The sequence below is a fragment of the Carcharhinus amblyrhynchos genome, chromosome 5 (assembly GCF_965287045.1).
Source record: "Carcharhinus amblyrhynchos chromosome 5, sCarAmb.v2.hapA, whole genome shotgun sequence".
Lineage (NCBI taxonomy): Eukaryota > Metazoa > Chordata > Chondrichthyes > Carcharhiniformes > Carcharhinidae > Carcharhinus > Carcharhinus amblyrhynchos.
Window position 1 is genome coordinate 5,668,473 of NC_137328.1, and position 23,333 is coordinate 5,691,805.

Here is a 23,333-nt window from a genome sequence, read left to right on the forward strand (position 1 = left end):
CCGCTGCTTCAGCAAAGCAGCCAGCATAATTAAGGACCCCACGCACTGAATGTTCTCACTTCCGTCAAGAAAAAAGGTACAAAATTCTGAGGACACGTATCAACCGACTCAAGAACAGTTTCTTCCCTGCTGCTGTCAGATATTTGAATGGACTTACCTTATACTAAATTGATCTTTCGCTGCACCTTAGCTGTGACTGTAACACCAATTCTGCACTCTCTCCTTTCCTCCTCTATGAACAGTATGCTTTGTCGGTATAGCACGCAAGAAATAATACTTTTCACTGGATGTTAATACATGTGACAATAATAAATCAAATCAAAAGAATAGTGTTGCAATAATACAGATGAATGAACGGTTAAACTTTTAATATCGCTTTTTTAAAAAAATTCTTGTACATAGGGACACTGCTGCCCTCTTTAATGAGGACTTAAATTAACCCAATATACCGGGGTTGGTTTTGGGATTAAATTTCTGTCCCATAGGTGGACAAGTACTTACAAATAGGTTTATACAATGAATATCCTAACATTAACCTACAAGATATTCTGTATTTACAATTTATTTGGTGAGTGCTAAGTTGGGCTAAAATCAGGTGTCAAAATGATAAATATTCCTCATGTATTAACAGGTGGTTCATATCGTCTACACTCCTTTCATCTCTCAGGATTGGTTTCACCCAGTTCAGATTGGGTGAAACATCCCTTCTGTCTTTATGTGGAAGAGTACTCGAGCAGAATTGCTCAAGATCCAAGCAAACCTGACTCCAAAAGGAGCCGAGATAGTTCAGGAGTGGGCAGCCTGGTCTCGTTCACGGGATGTCCGATGTGAGAACTGGAGAAAGATGCAGGTTTCACCCCTTTTGCTGAGCCTTGGGGAGAGGTTGCCTCGGTTTGGGGTGAAGTATTCCAAGCTTCACCACTCTCCGTCGGGGCTCCGTTACACCCGAGATGGGAATTGTGATACTGACAATGAAGAACACAAGAAAAGGTATTTCACACAGTGAAATCAAACGTCCCTCATGCACGCTCTCCTGTAAATGAAGGAAACGTGTCTAGCTATTCCTGTTGTTGGAAGTCTCGAGTGTTGGAGCACCTTCTTGAAGGAGCATCATCAGGACTTTGGGGTGTCCCCTGCCGGAAGATCAGATGTTGGTGCTCCAGAACGATTCCTCTCAGTTTCATCCTCGTCCTCGCTGACACCATCAATGGAGACCTTCTGCTCCACTTTCTCTTTCACGTACGCTTCCCGTATACTCTCCAGCTCGCTCAGCTCAGCCTTCAGCTTCTCCAGGTGCACCGCCCGTCGGTTTTGAAGCAACTTCAGGGGAAAGGGGTTCATTTCGACAAACGCGATGTTCATCAGCCTCCTGCAGAATGCCAAAAAAACAATCGCTGGTCACTTGAGAAGATTGAGGAAGGGAAGAACTTGCATTAATATCACACCTTTCACGATCGTGAGCTTCTGAAAGCCAACGTGGTACTTTTTTGTTTTGCAGTGTAGTCACTGATGTAAGGTGGGAAATGCAGCAGCCAATTTCTGCACAGCAAGATCCCACAAATTGTATAATGACTAGAATCATCTGCTTTTGCAATGTTGGCTGGAACACGAACTGCTGGCCAAGACACCATAGAATTCTTACAGTGCAGGGGAGGCCATTCAGCCCATCGAGTCTGCACCGACTCGAACAGAGCATCTTACCCAGGGCCTCTCCCCTGCCCCGTCTCTGTAACCCTACACGTTTCCCATGGCTAATCTGCCTAACCTACACATTTTGGGACACTAAGGGGCAATTTAGCATGGCCAATCCATCTAACCCACACATCTTTGGAGTGTGGGAGGAAATCGGAGCACCCGGAGGAAACCCACACAGACACGGGGAGAATGTGCAGACTTCATACAGATAGTGACCCGAGGTGGGAATTGAACCCGGATCCTTGGCGCCGTGAGGCAGCAGTGCTAACCACTGCACTCTTTTAAAATAGTGCCGTGCGGTCTTTCACATCCTTTGGAGAGGGTCGAGGAGACAAGGACATAAGGACACAAGGACACAAAATGCTGCAAAAAGCCAGTAGGACTGGCAGCATCTGTGGAGAAAGAATATAGAGTTAATGTTTCGAGTCCGTGTGACTCTTCATCAGGTGGCACGATGGTTAGCACTGCTGCCTCACAGCGCCAGGGACCTGGGTTCAACTCCCGACATGAGTCACTGTCTATGTGGAGTCTGCACATTCTCCCCATGTCTGCTTGGGTTTCCTCCGGGTGCTCCAGTTTCCTCCCATAGTACAAAGATGTGCAAGTTAAGTGCATTGGCCGTGCTAAATTACCCCTTACTGTCCCGGGATGAGCAGGTTAGAGGGATTAGCAGGGTAAATATGTGGGGTTACGGGGTTGGGGTCCGGGTGGGATTGTAGTCGGTGCAGACTCGATGGACCAATTGGCCTCCTGCTACACTGTAGGTATTCTATTCTATTCTAATCCCTACAGTGTGGAAGGGGGCCATTCGGCCCATCGAGACTGCACTAACTCTGTGAAAGGCTGTGGAAGATCATTGAGCACATTCAGGACAAGACAACAATAGATTTCTGAAGGCTAATGACACTGGGGTAATGCGGGAAAGTTTTTTTGGCAGGTGATCAAACATGGTCTAATTGAATGATGGAGCTTGCTCGATGGGCTGAATGGCCTACTCCTGTTCCTTAGTCTGTAAGTACCTACATTGCTAAATTATGCACTATTTTGTTAAAATTCTTACCAAAGTCAGATCTTACCTTCCCTCAGAAATATTTTGCGTCAAGCATCCAAGGTAGTCATAAATGGCCAGGTTATCACTAAGATTCAGAAGTTCCTCCTCGTTGTATTTGAAAATTGCGAGTGCGTAGCGGAATATTACCTGCAACACAAAGTGGGGGACATGCTGCAGTTTCCATCTTTCTGCCTTTATCACCTCCACACAAGGCCCGATGGTTAACTGTCAAACCCAACTATTTCATCCATTTGAAAGCCTTGCACTGTGGCCAATGCCTTGGGATCAGTGACCTGTCAGAACCCTATGAACTTTTCAACTGTGGTGGAATCAAACAGCAAGGTGGAGGCCATTTGGCCCAACATACCTGTACTGGCTCTTTGAACAAGCTACCCAATTCATCTCACCGTCTCCCCTCCCACTTCTCTATGGCCCCACATCTTTCTCTTTTTCAAGTGTATATCTGATTCCCCTTTTGAATGTCCTTATCAAGTCTGTTCCCACCGAAATCTTAGACCGTGTGCTCCACATCATAGCTCACTGGATTATGTACCGTTGTCCCGATGACACTTCCGGTCTTTGGTCAATTATCTTCAGAATTCCACTCGCTTTACTGACTTTGCTGCCAGTTTGGTCACATCAACCTATCACTTTCAACTCTCGATCTCATTTAACTGTCCATGCTTTCAACAAATCAGCAGCCAGCACGGACACAATGGGCTGAATGGCCTCCTCCTGTGTGATATCATTCTGTGATATTTCAGCTGACTATCCCGCTCCGTAATCTCACGGATCTAGAGCCAACTGCAGTGTCGCTCCTAGTTCAAATCATCTAACTCTGATGTTAACCTCCAGACAAGAAACCCTAACATAATCCTGCTTCCTGGTCGTTATAGAATCATGGAAGGAGGCCATTCGGCCCATCTTGCTTCTGCCAGGTCTCTGAAGGAACAATTCACCAAGTGCCACTCCACTGCCTTCTCCCCCGTAGTTCTGCTTTACAGATAAATATCTCATTCTAGCTGGAATGTCTCAGTGGACCTCATCTCTCCAACACTTTCAGGGATCACATTCCAGATCCTAACTGCTCATGGCTTGAAAAGCTTTCTCCTCATGTCACCATGGCTTCTTTTACCAATTATCTTAAGTCTTTGCCCTCTGGTTCTCGATTTTTTTCCACCAATGGGAAAAATTTCTCTACATTGAGGTGTTCAAAATCATGAGGGATTTGGACAGAATCAATCAAATCTCATCTCAGCCTTCTCTTCTCCAAGGAAAATTTCCCCAATCTTTCTACATAACTTTCTACGCCCATGGAATCATTTTTATGAATCTTTTCCACACTTTCTCCACTCTCTCACATCTTTTCTGACCTGTGGTTCCCAGAACTGGAACCATTATTCCAGCTGAGGTAAACAAGAGTTTCATCCAGATTTATCATAACCTCCTTACTCCTGTACTTTATCCCTCTATTGAATAAGCTTAGGATACTATATGCTCTATTCACCACTCTCTCAGCCTGACCCGCCATCTTCAATGATTTCTGCACATAGCTACCCAGGACCCTCACTACTCCTGTACCTCCAAAATCTTTATATTGTCTCTCCATGTTCTTCAGACTAAAATGTATCACTTCCCCCATCTCTGCAATAAATTTAGTATGGGGTGGTACAGTGGCACAGCGGTTAACACAGCTTGCCTCATGCGTCAAGGGCACAGGTTCAATTCCCAGCTTGGGTCACTGTCTGTGTGAAGTCTGCACATTCTCCCCATGTCTGCGTGGGTTTCCTCCAGGTGCCCCGGTTTCCTCCCACAATCCAAAGGGCGTGCTGGTTAGGTGCATTGGCCATGCTAAACTCTCCCTCAGTGTACCCAAACAGGCGCCGGAGTATTGCAACTAGGGGATTTTCACAGTAACTTCATTGCAATGTTAATGTAAGCCTACCTATGATACTAATAAATAAACTTAAAAAAAAATTTATAATATGCCACTTGTCCACCCATCTGCCAACCTGTGTCCTTTTAAAGTTCTACACTATCTGCCTCACAATTTCACAATGCTCTCAGCTTTTGTACCATTCACAAACTTTGAAACTGTGCCTGTTTGCTAAGGTCTAAGTCATTAATATAACAGAAAGAACAGGGGTCCTAACATCTTTACCAAACTTTCCTCCAATTTGGAAAACTAACCACTACACTGTGGGAGGCGATGGCCTAGTGGTATTATCACTAGGCTATTAATCCAGAAACTCAGCCAATGTTCTGGGGCTCCGGGTTCGAATCCCGCCACGGCAGATGGTGGAATTTGAATTCAGTAAAAGAAATCTGGAATTAAGAATCTACTGATGACCATGAAACCATTGTCGGAAAAAACCCATCTGGTTCACGAATGTCCTTTAGGGAAGGGAAATCTGATGTCCTTAGCTGGTCTGGCCTACATGTGACTCCAGAGCCACAGCAATGTGGTTGACTCTCAATTGCCCCTCTAAGGGCAACTAGAGATGGGTAATAAATGCTGGCCCAGCCAGTGATGCCCATGTCCCATGAACGAATGAATCCGGTCACTCAAGAAAATTCCATACCTGTTATTTTCCTTTTGCATTTTCCTCCTTTCTAACCCCAATTTGTTGTTTCTTTTCTTTTGTTAATATTCATACATTTTAATTATACATTAATTATAGCTTTAGCAGAGCAGGAGAACAGAGAGTACGACGTCAAGACCTCACTGGTACCTTTGTTCCCTCATACAGGAATGCGTCCCAGACTCGGAGGAGGATGCTACTCTGAAGACTGTCGACAAAGACAACCAGGAACCAGTTAAAGGTGATGTAAGAGAGATCCACGTTATGCAGATCAAAGTGAGACATGAGCCTGGGTAGCTTCTCCGACAGTAAATCCTTAAATACTCTCTGGTCGACCTGTAACGAGATAAACCTAGAATTAAAGACCATCCTCTTTCCAATTCACAATTGCTGACATAATTCACTCTGCTCCATTATCTTTCATATACGGACATAGTTAATTTGTTCCAGGCACTGGCCAACACAAGACAGGCCACTCACTAACAATGAACAGGCTCAGCATAAATTAATATTAAATAGAATTACACTGAATTTTATCAGCACAAAAATACTTCTTCAAAAGCATTCACTCATGGAATGTGGGTACGGCTGGCTGGGGGAGCACTTGTTGCCATTGATGAACTTGAACTGAGCGGCTCACCATTCCAGAGGCAGTCAACCAACCGCTGGGGGTCAGGAGTAATATGTAAGACCAGGTCAGGACAGCAGATTTCCTTCCCTAAAGGACGTTAGTGAACCAGATGGGTTTTTTTTACAATAATCAACAATGGTTTCACGATCATCATTAGGCTTTTAATTCCAAATTTTTTTTTAATCGAATTCAAATTTCACCATCAGCCATGGTGGGATTTGAATCCCAGTCCCCAGGGATCTCTGGATTACTATTCCAAAAATTCCACCACGCCATTCCTCCCCAGAGTTCAAGCACCAACATGGCCCAACTGGATTATGCCAACTGGAAGCAACAAGTCACTTCCCATTCCACTTTATCTCATCCCATCAGTGTATCCTGCGATTCCTTTCTCTCTCATGTGTTTATCCCCCAAAATCATAGAATCCCTGCAGGACAGGAGGAGATCACTTGGCCCATCAAGGCTGCACTGATGGGCCAAATGGCCGCCTTCTGTACTGTAGGGATTCAATAAACTACAACCAAGCGGATTTACCCATTATCCAACCCCTCAGTGTGCTCTGGCTGAAAGACCTTATGATGTGGGTATGCCGGCGTTGGACTGGCATAAACACAGTAAAAAGTCTGACAACACCAGGTTTTAGTCCAACTGATTTATTTGATAATAGACTCACAAGCTTTCGGGTTAGCCCCTTCGTCAGGTGAATGGAGAGTTCTGGCCTCAGACAGAGCATATAAAGCACAGACAGTTTAGAGATTACTGATTAGAATGCGAATCCTTACACCTAACCTGCTGGTCTTGAACAGCAGGTTAGGTGTAAGAATTCGCATTCTAATCAGTAATCTCTAAACTGCCTGTGCTTTATATGCTCTGTCTGAGGCCAGAACTCTCCATTCACCTGACGAAGGGGCTAACCCGAAAGCTTGTGAGTCTATTATCAAATAAATCGGTTGGACTAAAACCTGGTGTTGTCAGACTTTTTACTGTGAAAGACCTTAGACAGTGGCCTTTCCCCAATGCACCCAAGCTTCATTATAAAGCTTATTTATTAGTGTCACATGTAGGCTTACATTAACACTGCGATGAAGTTACTGTGAAAATCCCCTAGTTGCCACACTCCAGCACCTGTTCAGGTACACAGAGAGAATTTAGCATGGCCAATTCCCCTAGCCAGCATGCCTTTCTGACTGTGGGAGGAAACCGGAGCACCCGGAGGAAACCCATGCAGGCACAGAGAATATGCAGAGTCCACACAGTCATTCACCCAAGCTGGGAATTGAACCCTGGTCCCTGGCACTGTGAGGCAGCAGTGCTAACCACTGTGCTACCACGCTGCCGCACCCCCATGCATACATTCCTGGACCTTGGCTTGTGCCAGTCTACAACACTCAGTGATGGACACCACTTTGCCCTGGAAGACTTTAATGGTGATTGATCTTTCAGAGAGCATCATTACTCCATTTATCTAGCTTATAACTTGAAGAACTCACTCCAGACTAGATCCTCACAACTATCTGTACAGATAGAATGTGCACCCTCTACATCACGGAAACAGGCATTCTTTATTCGTGCTCCGAGTACTTACCTGTGACAATATATTAACATCCTAAAAGGTGCAACTCCTCTCCCTCCCCCAAAAATGTTCCAATACATGTGAAGAATGGATTTAATTGACCAGAGAGCCACAGGTCCTCACCTGGGAGCCAGTCAAGGTCTTGCTGTAGTAATCCTCCGGCATAATGCAGTCAATGATGGCCACCAGACACCAGAAAGCATCCTCCTCTTCCCGCAGGATCAACAGCGCAATGGCCGCCAGCCTGTGAAAAGTCAATATTACTAAACAAGCAGTCTCCTTCCTCCCAGCGATTCCCCCTCTTTTCCCTCCTGGAGTTTGGAACAGGCCCAGAGCAACAGCACAGCACCAATAAATTGCATTAACATAGAACATTACAGCGCAGTACAGGCCCTTCGGCCCTCGATGTTGCGCCGACCAGTGGAACCAATCTAATGACCCTCTAACCTAAACTATCCCAATGTTATCCATAAGTATTGGAATAGGCATGGTGCCTCTAATGTAATAAAATTCACCAAAGATCCTTGGACACCACCTTCCAAACCCACGACAACTTCTATCTAGAAGGATAAGGACAGCAGACACAAGGGAACGCCACCACCTGCAAGTTCCCCTCCAAGTCACTCACCATCCTGGCTTGGAAATTATTCACTGAGCCTTCACAGTCGCTGGGTCTAACTCCTGGAATTCTCTCCCTCACGGCAGTGTGGGTCAACCCACAGCACATGGACTGCAACGATTCAAGAAGGCAGCTCACCACCACCTTCTCAACTAGGGATGGACAATAAATGCTGGCCCAGCCAGCGATGCCCATGTCCCATAAATGAATAAAAATAAAGCATGCTAAAGTGCTTCACAGGAAGAATGACAAAACAATGGTTTTGACACTGAGACACATAAGGAGACATTAGCACAGCTGATAAGAAGCTCAGTCAGAGCAGTTGACTTTAAGGAGTCTTTTAAAAAAGATAAGTTTGAGTGGTAGAGGGGAAGAGAGGTTTAGGGAGGGAATTCTAGAGGTTAGAACCTCAGGTGCTGTATGCCCACTTCCACTTAACGAATAAAATAAAACCTTGGCCAGGAACAGGCTAACCAGGAGATCAGCCAGCTTTTCTCTAAACTACAGAGCTACATAAATAAGTGATGAGAGGTGAATTGCTCACGCAGTGTGTTGGTAACATCACAAAGGCCAGAATGGTCTCCTTCTGCCCTACAACCAGTTAAAGAATCCAAATAATCTTGAGTAAGATTATGAGTGTAGCAGGCTCCCTTACCAGTATGGGGATTGACCCTGTGACCTTAGTGTTATTTGCATTATACGCTAACCAACTGGTCTCAAAAGTCACTACTGGTCTCGCTTTTGATATAACAAAAATCAACAAATTGTAAAGTTCTGAAATGAGAGGGGGCAACAATCCCTAGTGGGTCACTGTAACAAAGAAATCTAAACTTCAAAGCAACCTTATAAAATCATTTTAAAAAATTGAGGATAAAAATTGGCAGGTCCTGTTGCAACTGTACAGAACCTTAGTGAGACCTCATTTGGAATACTGTGTACAACTCTGGTCCCCACACTACCAGAAAGATGCAGAGGCTTTGGAGAGGGTACAGAAGAGATTTACCAGGGTATTACCTGGCAATGGAGGGCATTAGCTATGAGGAGAGGTGAGATAAACTTGCTTTGTTCGCACTGGAACGATGGAGATTGAGGGGCAAACTGATAGAGATTTACAAGAATATGAGTGGCATGGACAGAGTGGATAGTCAGACGCTCTTTCCTAGGGTAGAAAAATCAAGTACCAGGGGACATAGGTTTAAGGTGCATGGGGAAAAGTTTAGAGGAGATGTGTAAGGCAAGTTTTTTTTATACGGAGGGTGGTGAATGTCTGGAACCTGCTGCCTGGGGAGATGGTGGGAGCAGATACAATAGCGGCATTTAAGAAGCAACTAGATAAATACATGAATAGGACGGGAATGGAAGGATATGGACTCGGTTTTAGTTTAGGCAGACATTATGATCAGTATAGGTTTGGACGGTCGAAGGGCCTGTGCTGTACTGTTCATTGTTTTTATCGATATCAGGGGTGATGATCCACTGCAACACTCGCAGTGTCCGCTGGGTGGGAAAGGCTGGAATACCCATGAGCATAGCTGTCTATCTCTCCAAGGCCATTCAGCCACAAACGTAGCTGCTCACAGAGCCAGACAGTCGGGTCAGTCTGCCCCCTCGACCATCCCCTCCCTGCATGTACCTCTTACTGGCTACCTTGGACAGGTTAGTAACAGACTCATGGGCAGGTTCTCCTCCTTCCTTCCCTTCCCTCTGCACCTGATGACCAAAGATCAAGAGGGTGGGGCTAAAGTGCAATCAGAGGTTGAGGAACCGCCCTTTCAAGTAACGAAAAAGAGGCTGCCCCGCCTCGGGCAATCTACATCAGTGTGGTATGCAGATTCCCTGGGTCGCAGTAAAGACTCGCAGCCCTGGGAGTCAGTGAATTACACAAAGCTACAATTGCAATTGTAGACAACATCCTCCACACCAGGAGAAAAGGAGGACTCCCACATAGACTGCCCCCTACTGGGGACCTCTCCCATTGCCAGGTGGTGGAACAGAATGCCAAGGCGTGTCCTGACAGTGAGGGTATGTGTGCAGCAGCAAGCCCTACTGGAAACCCCTCCCGCCAAGCCAAATGCAAAGGCGCACAGTGTGAGTCTCTCTTTACAAATGCTCGAGATACTGAAATCAATCAAAGACCTTCACCTGTGTATTCTTAACTTCGATAGTACAACGAAGATACCATTAGTATACCAAGTCCCTAACACGAGTCATTATATACCCAATCTTGGACGGGGAGGGGACGGAGTTGGGAGATGGGGCGGGGGGGGGCGGGTTGGGGGTTGGGGGGCCCTCTCCCTGTCCTTATCCCAGAAGCTGCATCAATTGCGGCATCAGCACTCCCATCTCAGAGGCAGAAGGTTTAGACTCCGGTTGAAACTCGCAATGCCACACACTGAAGGGAGTGCTGCACTGTCAGAGGTGCCATCTCACAGCTGAGACATTAAACCAAGGCCCTGTTTACCCTCTCAGGTGGATGTAAAAGATCCCTGACCACAGTGAAGAGAGTTCTCCCTCATGTCTTGGCCAATATTAATCCCTTGAGCAATATCACTTGAACAAAAAAAAACACAATATCACTGTTTGCGGTGTGCAAATTGACATTTTTCCTGCAGAACAACACACCTCAAAAGTATTCCACTGCCAGTGCTTTGAGATGTTCTGAGTTGGTGTAAGGTGCTATAGAAATGCAATTTCCTCCTTTCACACAGTAGATTGCATTTGGATTTGAATCCATCCCAGTCTGAGGCATGGCTCCAACTTGTTGCGTTGCCCAATCTGCTGTTTATCCCTCTCCCACAGCCGGGAGAGAGACAGAGACCGAGGACACTGATCCCACCCACTGGCTTCATTCCCAAGAAACCATCTCAGCGCAAACGTGCTGGTACAGGCGCTGAGCTCTTCGGTCTGGGATTGAGGGAGGAAGCTCCCTGATCCTGACAGTCTGTAGACCCAGCTGGCAACGTGCCCAGAGAAAGCCCGTCAGTCTCAGCAATCACCATAAACCGGGAATTCAAATCACACAAATTATTCCTGATAAATAATGCTTCCTGTTGGAATAACAGGTAGGAGCTGTTCAAACAGGTCTGCACAACGTGTTGTTCAGAACCAGCCATGCTGATCAAATACCGTGACGAGGGTGGGGTGGTGTTGGGGAAAGAGGATACACACTTGTGTCAGGTTTCTACATGTACTTTTTCCACATTCCATCCCACACCAAGTCTCGTTCGCACATCACGCCTGATCTCGTTGACATACCGCCGGCAGGGATGGCATCAAGCAGCCCACCCAATGGTGGCCCTTACATGGACAAGTAATTCCCATTTAAGGGCCTCATCCAGCTGCCCCTGGCGAGCGGCCATCTCCACGGGTGGGGAAGGGATCTCTCCTTAACAAACCCATTGGAGATCCAGGAAAGGAGGGCTCCCAGGGTCCCCAAACGTCCTTGCAGTTGCTTCCCCACCTCCCGCCCAATACTGGCCTCTCAAAGACCACCCGTCCCCCTCCATTGCCTGGGCCTGCCAACCAGCGACTCCACCAAACACTGACCCGTTCACTCCAATCGAATATTGCACAACCTCTGTGCCAAAGTGGAGAGCTGCCAACCTCTGAATGGGCTGGGGCATCTCCTGTTACTATGAGGCAGAAATGGGCAACACGGTGGCACAGTGGTTAGCGCCGCTGCCTCTCAGCGCCAGGGACCCGGGTTCGATTCCTGGCCCGAGTCACTGTCTGTGTGGAGTCTGCACCGTGTTTACGTGGGTTTCCTTCAGGTGCTCTGATTTCCTCCCACAGTCCAAAGATGTGCGGTTGATTGGCCATGCTAAATTGCCCCTTAGCATCAGGAGAATTAGGGTCTGGGTGGGATTGTTCTCAGTACAGGCCCGATGGACTGAATGGCCTCCTTCTGCATTGTAAGGATTCTGAGATTCCAAAAAATCCCACCTTCAGCCGATTAACGGTCAAGTTCATTTTGGACATTTTAGCCAGCGTGGGACGAGGAACCTGGTGCCTGTAAAATTGAGCCCGTTATCTCCAGGTCACCAAACCGGGCCTCTGGATTACGGCCAGCCCAGTAACAAACCATGGGCCGGATTGTCATGGTCTTGAATTGGGTTGGCAGGGCGAAGCCAGCGTCCCGTGTGCCAGTCTGCCACCTCCATGACCAACGCTGTCAACCTCAGCTGGGGTGAGGTGGAGGAACTGGCCAAGTGAAGTCAGCCTCGTTAGTAATTGGACACATTTGTGCGATTAATGAGCCCGGGAGGGCTTGGTGTGGCCAATGGGAGATGTGAACAGCTCTATCCTATCAGGAGTAGGGTGGCAGCAGGGAAGGAGGTTAGCCTTAATTCAAAAACGAGTCCAAGTTTTGACCAAGGTCTATCGCGCAGTAATGACATTTTAACAACGCCAACCTTTGCCTGTCCCTATCCCGAATTCCAGCAATCCATCCGTAAGACTATAAGACACAGGAGCAGTATTAGGCCACTCAGCCCATCGAGCTGGCCGGTGCATCTCTGTCTGGGTGCCTGTGTGTACAGAAGTGGGGTTAAGGAGGGGTACCTGTTCAGTCCTTGGCAGTAGCCGATTTCGGGGTTTTGCCACGAGTAGGCCAGTAGTACGCGGCGCAGCTTCTGAACCATCCTGGAGGTCGGGGAGTTGAACAGCCTGTTGTTGGTCAGAGTCCTGTCGAGATCCAACTCGATCTGTTTGGACGCCGCCCGGTCCTTGTTCTTACACAGCCTCAGCAGCTCCTGGTAACGTTTCGAGCCGTACCGCTCTCGAATGTGCCGAACCCACCGGTTGATGCACCATTTCCAGACTTGCTGCCGGTACTCCTTGGGGACGCCATTGCGGATCATGTTCTTTAATTCTGGCGATGGCAGGAGCTCACTGGCACTCCTGCCCGACAGGTGGTTTGCCCACTTAACCTGGATGGCTTTCTCCTGGCCTTCCTGATTGGCTATCAGCTGCATGGATTTCCGCTCGAGCGCCTGGATTTTGGCCAATAGGATCTTGTCCTGCACCGGCGAAGACACTATCTTGAAGCCATATTCATCGTACTCACTGGAACAGGGAGAAAGAAACAGAGATCACTGATGTATATAGCCACAAATTAGGAGAAGATGATCATAGAATCCCCACAGCGCAGAAGGAAGCCATTCAGCCCATCAAGTCAACACCAACTCTCCAACAGAGCATCTTACCCTGGCCCACCTCCTGCCCTATCCCTGTAATCCCACATATTTACCCCACTAATCCTCCTAACCAGCACATCATTAAATACTAAGGGGCAACTCAGCATGGCCAAGTCCACTAACCTACACATCTTTGGATATTAAGGGCAATTTAGCATGGCCAATCCTATTAATCTATACATCTTTGGATACTAAGGGGTAATTTAGCATGGCCAAACCACCTAACCTACACATCTTTGGACACTAAGGGGCAATTTAGCATGGCCAAGTCCTCTAACCTACACATTTTTGGACACTAAGGGGCAATTTAGCATGGCCAAACCACCTAACCTACACATCTTTGGACACTAAGGGGCAATTTAGCATGGCCAAACCACCTAACCTACACATCTTTGGGCACTAAGGGACAATTTAGCATGGCCAATCCTCTTAACCTGCATATTATTGGACCAAAAACATTTTTTCAGTTCTGGTGATGTACCATCTTCAGCATCAGTTGTAGCTCGGACAGTAACACAGTTTCACCTCAGAGATAGAACATTGCTGCTTCAAGTCCCACCCCAATAGGATTGAGCACAACATTCCAGAGCAACACTGCCAGTGCCGGACTGAGGGACTGCTGGACTGACGGAGTGCTGCACAGTCGGAGGTGCTGTGTCTCGAAGACACGTTGGACCTTGAAAAGACTTCACGTTAATATATCAAAGAACAGCAGGGGAGATTACACTAAACAATGTTTATCCCTCAACCAATATCTTAAGGGGGAACTTTATCTGGTCATCATCACGTTGGACCTTGCTGTGTGCAATCGAGTGGTGTGGAGTAACTATGGGTCAATAACTTGCTTGTTGATTTTACAGTTGTTCAGGGGTTAATTGTTGTGATTGAATTTTCCAGTTGTTAATTGTGTTGACCAGAATCATCTGGTTACAGTGGCACAGTGGTTAGCACTGCTGCCTCACAGTGCCAGGAACCCGGGTTCAATTCCAGCCTTGGGTCAGTGTCTGTGTGGAGTCTGCACATTCTGCCCGTGTCTGCGTGGGTTTACTCCCACAGTCCAAAGGTGTGTGGCTTAGGTGGATTGGCCATGGTAAATGGGGATTAACAGGGTAAACATGGGTTAGGGGAAGAGGGCCTGGGTGGGATTGTGGTCGATGGGCCGAATGGCCTCCTTCTGTACTGTTTGGATTCTGTGATTGTACCCTCAAGGGGAGTATAAACGAAACTGTAATGATCGTATCTTTGAGCAGGACTTGGCTTGCTCATTATTTCTCCCTTGCTCATGCCGAGATAAACTTCAATCTTCCACATATCACTGTCCCAGGTGCTGCAAAACTCTGCAACGCCATAGTTCCCACAACAGTCACAGAACTTCCAACGTACTGTGTTGGCTGTAAGGTGCTTTAGAACACCCTGAGATCATGAAGCATAATGCAAATCCTCCTTTACTTTATTACTTGGTGTCACAAGTAGGTTTACATTAACACTGCAATAAAGTTACTGTGAAAATCTCCTAGTCGCCGCACTCCGGCGCCTGTTCACGTACACGGAGGGAGAATTTAGCATGGCCAATGCAGCTAGCCAGCACGTCTTTCAGACTGTGGGAGGAAACTGGAGCACCCGGAAGAAACCCACGCAGACACGGGGAGAATGTGCAGAGTCCACGCAGACGGTGACCCAAGCCGGGAATTGAACCCGGGTCCCTGACGCTGTGAGGCAGCAGCGCTAACCACTGTGCTGTCCTTCTTCCTGCAATTGATAATTTCCCCCCCAAATTTTAATAGTTAAAAGCGGAAAATTGTTCAATAATAAAACAAGGAATGTGTTTAAAATTAATAACCAGCCATTGTCCCAGCTCCTCAGCTTCAGAATTATAGAATCCTACTCTAATCCTGCATTAGAGGCATTTCAGCCCATCGAATCTACATCGCGCATGCAAGGCACTGACCTGTCCACCTAATGCCACTTGCCAGCACTTGGCACATAGCCCTGAATGTTATGGTGTGCCAAGTGCACATCCAGGTACTTTTTAATGGATGTGAGGCATCCTGCCTCCACCATCCTCCCAGGCAGCGCATTCCAGACCCTCACCACCCTCTGAATAAAAAAGATTTTCCTCAAATCCCCTCTAAACCTCCCACCTCTCACTCTTAACTTGCAAACTGACTCTTCAGCAAAGGGGAACAGCTGCCTCTATCCATCCTGTCCATGCCCCTCATAATCTTGAACATCCCAATCACGTCACCCCTCAGTCTTCTCTGCTCCAGCAGAGAACATTTGAGCTTTATCTCAAATAATAATTTTTGGTTTCAAATTAAATACAATTTCATCCTTTTTCCCATTTTCCTTAGTAGGAAGAAGAAATAGTCCTTATTCCCATTCAAGTTTTTAGGTGTCCAGATCACCAACAACCTGTCCTGGTTCCCCCATGCCGACACTATAGTTAAGAAAGCCCACCAACGTCTCTACTTTCTCAGAGGAAATTTGGCATGTCAGCTACAACTCTCACCAGCTTTTACAGGTGCCCCATAGAAAGCATCCTTTCTGGTTGTATCACAGCTTGGTATGGGCTCCAGCTCTGCCCAAGATCGCAAGGAACTACAAAAGTTCATGAACGTAGCCCAATCCACCACGCAAACCAGCCTCCCATTCATTGACTCTGCCTACACTTCCTGCTGCCTTACATAATTAAGGACCCCACGCACCCCGGACATTCTCTCTTTCATCTTATTCCTTTGGGAAAAAGATACAAAAAGTCTGAGGTCACGTACCAACCAACTCAAAAACAGTTTTTTCTCTGCTGCTGTCAGACTTTTGAGTGGACCCACCCCGCATTAAGATGATCTTTCGCTACACCCTAGCGATGACTGTAACACTACATTCTGCACTCTCTCGTTTCCTTCTCTATGAATAGTATGTTTTGTCTCTATAGCGCACAAGAAACAAGACTTTTCACTGTATGTTAATACAGACAATAATAAATAAAGATCAAATCAAAATTTCCAGTGTTTTTTTTATTCTTTCATGGGATGTGAGGGTCACTGAGAAGGGCAGCATTTGTTGCCCATTGCCAAGGTAGTGGCAGGGTGGGCTAGGGTGGGATGCAAGAGGGAAGAGATACTGGCATTATGATAATATAACTGGATTAGTATTCCTGAGGCCCAGGCTAATGGTCTGGAGACATGGGTTCAAGTCCCACCAGAATGCCAGTGGAATTTAAATTGAATTAAATAATACATCTGAAGTCAGGCTCAGTAATGGTGGCCATGAAAGTATCTCTGATTGTTGTAAAAACCCATCTGGTTCACTAATGTCCTTTGGGGAAGGAAATCTGCTGTCCTTACCCGGTCTGGCCTACATGTGACTCCAAGAGCCACAGCAATGTGGTTGAATCATGTGGGTTGTGGGTCAATCCTCAGCACATGGACCGCAGCCATTCAAGAAGGCAGCTCACCACCAACTTCTCAAGGGCAACTAGGGAGGGGCAATAAATGCTGGCCAGCCAGCGATGTTCCACGAACGAATAAAAAATATCTTAACTACCCTCTGAAATGGCCCAGCGAGCCACTCAGTTCAAGGGCAATTAGGGATAGGCAACAAATGCTGGCCTTGCCAACGTTGCCCACATCTTATGGAAGAATGAACACACACACACACACACACACGGTAGTCCTTTGTAACAAAGGAGAGATATTCCAAATTAAGCTGCACCATCTTGTTCTTCACTCACTTGAAAAATCCACCAACTTGGTTGCCAGGTTTAGCTTTGACCTCCCATTTTGACTGGTCAGCAATGATCTGTTTGACCACCTGCTGCTGAGTCTCCTCCTGCTTGCTGGCATTGTCCTGGAGCTTACGGATCATCGACAAGTACTTGCTCTCAATCTGGCAGCATTTGGCCTCCAAAGCAGCACACTGCAGAGAGAGAGAAGAAAAGCCTCGAAACGTCAAAAGAAAAATAAACAGCTGGCACGCCTGACTCGCTGACAGCTTTAGTCCAGGCAGAAAGTAAACGTTCAGCGCTGGCAGCCTGAGAGACGCAGGGTCTGAATTGAGGAAGTACGGGCAAAATGCACGTTCTCCTCGTGTCTGCATGGGTTTCCCCCGGGTGCTCCAGTTTCCTCCAAAAGACATGCTGGTTAGGTGCATTGACCATGCTAAATTCTCCCTCAGTGTACCCGAACAGGCACTGGAGCATGGCGACAAGGGGAATTTCACAGTAACTTCATTGCAGTGTTAATGTAACCCTACTTGTGTCATTAATAAATAAACTTTAAGTAGTTCCGAATTTATTTTTAAACAGCTAGTTAGAGTAAGTTGGAACACGCTGCCTGGAAGATGTTGGAAGCAGATTGAACAGTAACTTGAGAAGGAAGAGTGGGATGAATATTTGAAAAGGTAAAATTTTCAGGGCTAAAGGGGAGAGTGCAGCAGAGGGGCAATAAGGCAGTCAGGGCAACACGATGGCACAGTGGTTAGCTCCGCTGCCTCTCAGAGTCAGGGATCTGGGTTCGATTCCAGCCTCGGGTCACCATCTGTGTGGAGTCTGCACGTTCTCCCCGTGTCTGCATGGGTTTCCTCAGGGGTGCTCCAGTTTCCTCCCACACTCCAAGATATGCAGGTTATACGCATTGGCTGTGCTAAGTCACCTCTTAGTGTTCAAAAGGTGTGTAGATTAGATGGTCACATCAGCTTTTACACAAGGATTGGTGTCAGTCTGTTGCAAATCACTGAATTATTTATCACAATAAGGATGGGTGTAATATCAGAGGGGAAAATTAAAAAGTTCATTCCACACAGCATGGGGAGGGTTGCAAACTTTCAGACGATCTGACAATGCAAAGGGCTGTGAGACCATGACTAATGCTGCTTTAAACTGTCCTTCAATTTGCAGACAAATGAGGTTATTATCTTTTATAAATACAGGAAATTTGATGTTTAAACAGGAACCATTAATGGAAAAAAAGCATTGAATTCTTTACTAACTAATTGCCCCAAATATGTGTACAAAAATTTGACAAGGGGGCGACACAGTGGCACAGTGGTTAGCACTGCTGCCTCACAGCACCAGCAACCCGGGTTCAATTCCCAGCTTGGGTTACTGTCTGTGCAGAATTTGCACATTCTCCCCATGTCTGCGTGGGTTTCCTCTGGGTGCTCCAGTTTCCTTTCACAGTCCAAAGATGTGCGGGTTAGATGGGTTGGCCATGGTAAATTGCCCCTTAGTGTCGCAAGATGTGTAAATTAGTGGGGTACGTGCACAGGGTTATGGGATAAGTCTGGAGATGGGTATGGGTAAGATGTTCTTTCAGAGAGTCAGTGCAGACCTGATGGGCTGAAAGGCCTCCTTCTGCACTGCAGGGATTCTACGATGTGGAAATAACGATTTGAGAGTTGAGTCAGAAATTCCTTCCATTAACTTCAGTAACCGTGGGAGGTGTGACGCAGAGAAGGTTGAAGGAATATGGATGTGATTTGTAAAAAAACAATTACTATTTATTCTGACCAGCCGTACTGCGTCAGATGCACTCTTTGCGGGATCAGCTGGCATTTTGAATGCATCAGATGCAATGGAAAGAATTTGCTCACCACCAGGGGGACAGCAGCTCTCTCTCACACACACACACTTCATTTAACACAGCTCCCTCTCTCACACTCCCCTCAGAACCCACTGCAGTTTACTCAACAAGGATCAAGACAAAACTAAGGGAAAGAGTTGTGAGTTAATTGTTAAATTAGCAGCACAATTTCCCAGAGGAAAAGCTGTAACTAGTGGACTGCCACAGCAATCAGGAGTGGGGTCTCTATTATTGTAACTATTTACAATCTATATCAATGACTTGGATCGGCCGTTGCTAATGTAAGTGGTTAAAGAGGAGGCTACAAAGGAACATGTTTTTTTTTCATTAGTGTCACAAGTAAGCTTACATTAACACTGCAATGAAGTTACTGTGAAAATCCCCTAGTCGCCACACTCAGGCGCCTGTTTGGGTACACTGAGGGAGAATGTAGCACGGCCAATGCACCTAACCAGCACGTCTTTCGGACCGTAGGAGGAAACCAGAGCACCTGGGGGAAACCCACGCAGACACAGGGAGAATGTACAAACTCCGCACAAACAGTGACCCAAGCTGGGAATCGAACCCAGGTCCCCGGCACTGCGAGGCAGCAGTGATAACCATTGTGACACCGTACTGTCCCAGGTTAAGCGAGCGGACAGAAAAAGCTGATGTAACATAATATCAGAAAATATGATGTTGTCCACTTTGATCAGAAGGAGAGGAAAATCGAATATTATTTAAATGGAGAGAATCTGCAGAATGCAGTGGTACATCTGGGTGTCCTTGTGTATGAATCACAAAAAGTTAGTATCCAGGTAAAGGAATTAATTAGGAAGGCAAATGGAATGTTGGTCTTTATTGCTAAAAGTAGGGAGGTCTTGCTGCAACTGGAGAGGGCTCTAGTGACACCATATTCCCAGATGGCCATCAGCTGCTCTCTCCCTTTGAGGTGGGGGAGAGCTGACCGATGCTGATTTAACTTGAGGGTCAGCACACCTCAGGCGAGGGGCAAGACTGAGGAGGCGGGGCAAGGCGTGAATAATCTCAGCCAGTATGGGAATTGAACCTGTGCTGTTGGCAGCGCTCTGCATCACTATCCAGCCATCCATCCAACTGAGCTAAAAGACCCCCCAAGAAGTGAACAGGACGCCTGACTTAGTCTGAAAGGCTCATCTGGGATTTGAATCCGGGACCTGCCACATATTTGAGGTCTGAATTTACCAAAGCAAGAATCACACCCCTCGCCCAATGAACCATAGATCATAGAACCCTACAGTGCAGAAAGAGGCCCTTCAGCCCATCGAGTCTGCCCCAAACACAATCCCACCCAGGCCCTACCCCACTTCCCTACATATTATACCCACTAATCCTTTTAAGCTACACACCCCTGGACACTAAGGGTCAATTTAGCATGGCCAGTCAATCTAACCCGCACATCTTTGGACTGTCGGAGGAAACCCACGCAGACATGAGGAGAATGTGCAATCTCCACACAGACAGTGACCCGAACCAGGAATCGAACCCAGGACCCTGGAGCTGTGAAGCAGCAGTGCTAACCACTGTGCAAGCATGCTGCCCAGTGAGAACACAAACCAGTGAGACTACACCTGGACCACTGTCTACGGTTTTGGTCACCTTACTTAAGGGAGGATATACTTGCCTTGTAAGAAGTTCAGAGAATTCTCTTTAGGCTAATTCTGGAGTGGTCTGTGGTAGAGGGAAATATTGCACAAGTTGCCACACTGGAGTTTAGAAGAATGAGGTGTGACCTTCCTGAAACACAAAGGAGTCTGAGGGACCCGCACAGGGTGGATGTGAGACAACGATTCCTCCTCATGGGAGAAGTGGGATAGGTTTAGATGGAACTGACAACAGTTCCACCTAACCCTATCCCCATAACCCCACTAATCCCCCTAACCTAAGCATCCCAGGACCTAAACAGACAATTTAGCGTAGCCAATGTATCTAACCCAATGCATCTTTGGACTGTGGGAGGAAGCCAGAGTACACGGAGGAAACACATGCAGACACAAGGAGAATGTACAAACAGTGACCCAAGCCGGGAATTGAACCTGGGTCCCTGGAGCTGGGAGGCAGCAGTGCTAACCATTGTGCCACCGCGCTGCCCCGGTATTAGTTCTGTCCGAGGGTCACTAGTCTTTCGAGTTCTCTTCCCTAAAGAGCAGTGGAAGCTGGGTCGTTGAAAATATTCAAAACTGATTCTTTAATCTACAAGATAGTCACGGGTTATGGGAGACAGGCAGAAAATTGCCCACAATCAGATCAGTCATGACCTTGCCGAACGATGGAGCAGGCTCGAGGGGCCAAATGGCCTAATCCTGACCCTGTTTGTAACGATCCCAGCTCAAATACTTTATTCATTCTGAAGGATGTGGATGTCAGGGTCCAATCCAGCAGCCTGTTCCTCATTAACCCCCCCATCTTCCCCTCGAGAAGGTGACAGTGAGTAGCCTTCCTGAGCTGCTACAGTCTGTGTGGTGGAAGTTGCCTCACGGCACTGTCAGGGAGGGAATCCCGGTCGCAGTGTCAACCATGACCATCCCATACCTTCATTTCCAGAGCCTTCTCCCGATCAGCAGTGGCCTGCCAAAGCTTGGTAACCTGGTAGATCTCCGAGTTTAAGAACTTGTTTTGGGTTTTGTAAGCGTCTTGATCATCCTGTCAAATAAAGAAGGTCAAACAGGTGAACTTCACAGTTAACAATGGTTAAGTGTTTTTTAAAAGTGGATTTGAAGAAATGTGACGGTAATTTCAAAAACTATGGTTTCTTAAAAGAAAAAGATTTTATAAATCATCAAATAAGCATCGATACAGATTCTCCAATTCTTACACCTTATGTTTAAACCGGTTCCTGCTGTTCTTTCCCCTCAAATTCACAACTATTTTCAAACTAAACTAAATCTTCTTTCAATAAACCCAATGGTTTGGAATATGCGAGAGAGTGAGGTCTCCATTTGCATTCTGCCTTTCAATAGGTAAAGGACTTCAACCTGCATTTATATAGATAGGGTGGGCACGGCGACACAGTGGTTAGCACTGCTGCCTCACAGCGCCAGGGACCTGGGTTCAATTCCTGGCTTGGGTCACTGTCTGTGTGGAGTTTGCACATTCTCCCCATGTCTGTGTGGGTTTCCTCCAGGTGCTCTGATTTCCTCCCACAGTCCAAAGATGTGTGGGTTAGGTTGATTTGCCATCCTAAATTGTCCCTTGGTATCAGGTAGACTAGCTAGGGTAAATGGATGCAGCTATGGGGATAGGGCCTGTCTGGGACTGTGGTCAGTGCAGACTCAATGGGCTGAATGGCCTTCTTCTGCATTGTAGGATTCTATGATTCTCTGATCTATATAGCAGCGCCTTTCATGTAATAAAACATCCCAAGCCACTTCACAGGGACAGCTGTGGTGTAGTTGCATTGTCACTGGACTAGTTACCCAGAGACCGAGGTTCAAGCTCTACAGGGGCAGATGGTAAAATTTGAATTCAATAAAAATCTGGAATTAAAAGTCAAATAATTAATATGCTTCCATTGTCAATTGTCAGAAAAGCCCATCTGGTTCACTAATGTCCTTTAGGGAAGGAAATCTGTCTTCCGTACCGGGTCTGGCCTACATGTATGAATGGGTAATAAATGCTGGACCCAGCCGGCGATGGCCTCAACCCATGACCAAACTGACACCGAGCCATGCCAGGACATGTTAATGGTCAGAAGCTCAATCACAGAGGGAGGCATTCCAGGAAAGGAGAGGTTTGGGGAAGTGGGAATTTCAGAGCTTAACAGCTAAAGACTCAAACACCAAAGCGATGGAAATTGTGGATGCGTAAGGAATCTCTATTGGCCCAAGGTGGTCACAGAGTTAGGAAAAATCAAGGCCACAGCTGGGCTGTTGCCACACATATGAAATCATAGAATCCCTACAGTGCAGAAGGAGGCCATTCGGCCCACTGATCCTGCACCGACCACAATCCCACCCAGGCCCTATAACCCCATGCATTTACCCTAGCTATTCCCACCATTCCCCTAAGGGCCAATCCACCTAACCAGAACATCTTTGGATTGTGGGAGGAAATCGGAGCACCCGGAGGAAAGCCACACAGACACGAGGGAGAACGTGCAAACTCCGCAAGGACAGTGATCCAAGCCGGGGATTGAACTCGAGTTCCTGGCGCTGTGAGGCAGCAGTGCTAATCACTGTGCCACCGTGCCGCCCCTTTTTAAAGTTTATTTATTAGTGTCACGAGCAGGCTTACATTCACACTGCAATGAAGTTACTGTGAAAATCCCCTAGTTGCCACACTCTGGCGCCTGTTTAGATACACTCAAGAGAGAAATTGGCCAACTGGGGGGAGCTCAGAAATTCTGGTGGGCTGGAAGAGATGGTGAAGATAAAGGAGGATAATGAACTT

At 46.9% G+C, this 23,333-nt stretch overlaps 1 protein-coding gene across 1 annotated transcript in view; it reads right to left on the minus strand.

Moving 5' to 3' along the window:
* Positions 1–341: 341 nt before the first annotated feature.
* Positions 342–23,333, minus strand: part of tbc1d2 (TBC1 domain family, member 2) — a 55,873-nt gene continuing 32,881 nt past the window's right edge. The window contains exons 7-13 of the mRNA XM_080188393.1: positions 21,477–21,587; positions 17,078–17,262; positions 12,713–13,216; positions 7,657–7,777; positions 5,479–5,664; positions 2,772–2,893; positions 342–1,369 (exon numbers count right to left, since the gene is read on the minus strand). Coding sequence (XP_080044519.1) covers positions 1,114–1,369; positions 2,772–2,893; positions 5,479–5,664; positions 7,657–7,777; positions 12,713–13,216; positions 17,078–17,262; positions 21,477–21,587 — 1,485 coding nt within the window. The 3' untranslated portion in view covers positions 342–1,113. The remainder of the gene's footprint in view (positions 1,370–2,771; positions 2,894–5,478; positions 5,665–7,656; positions 7,778–12,712; positions 13,217–17,077; positions 17,263–21,476; positions 21,588–23,333) is intronic.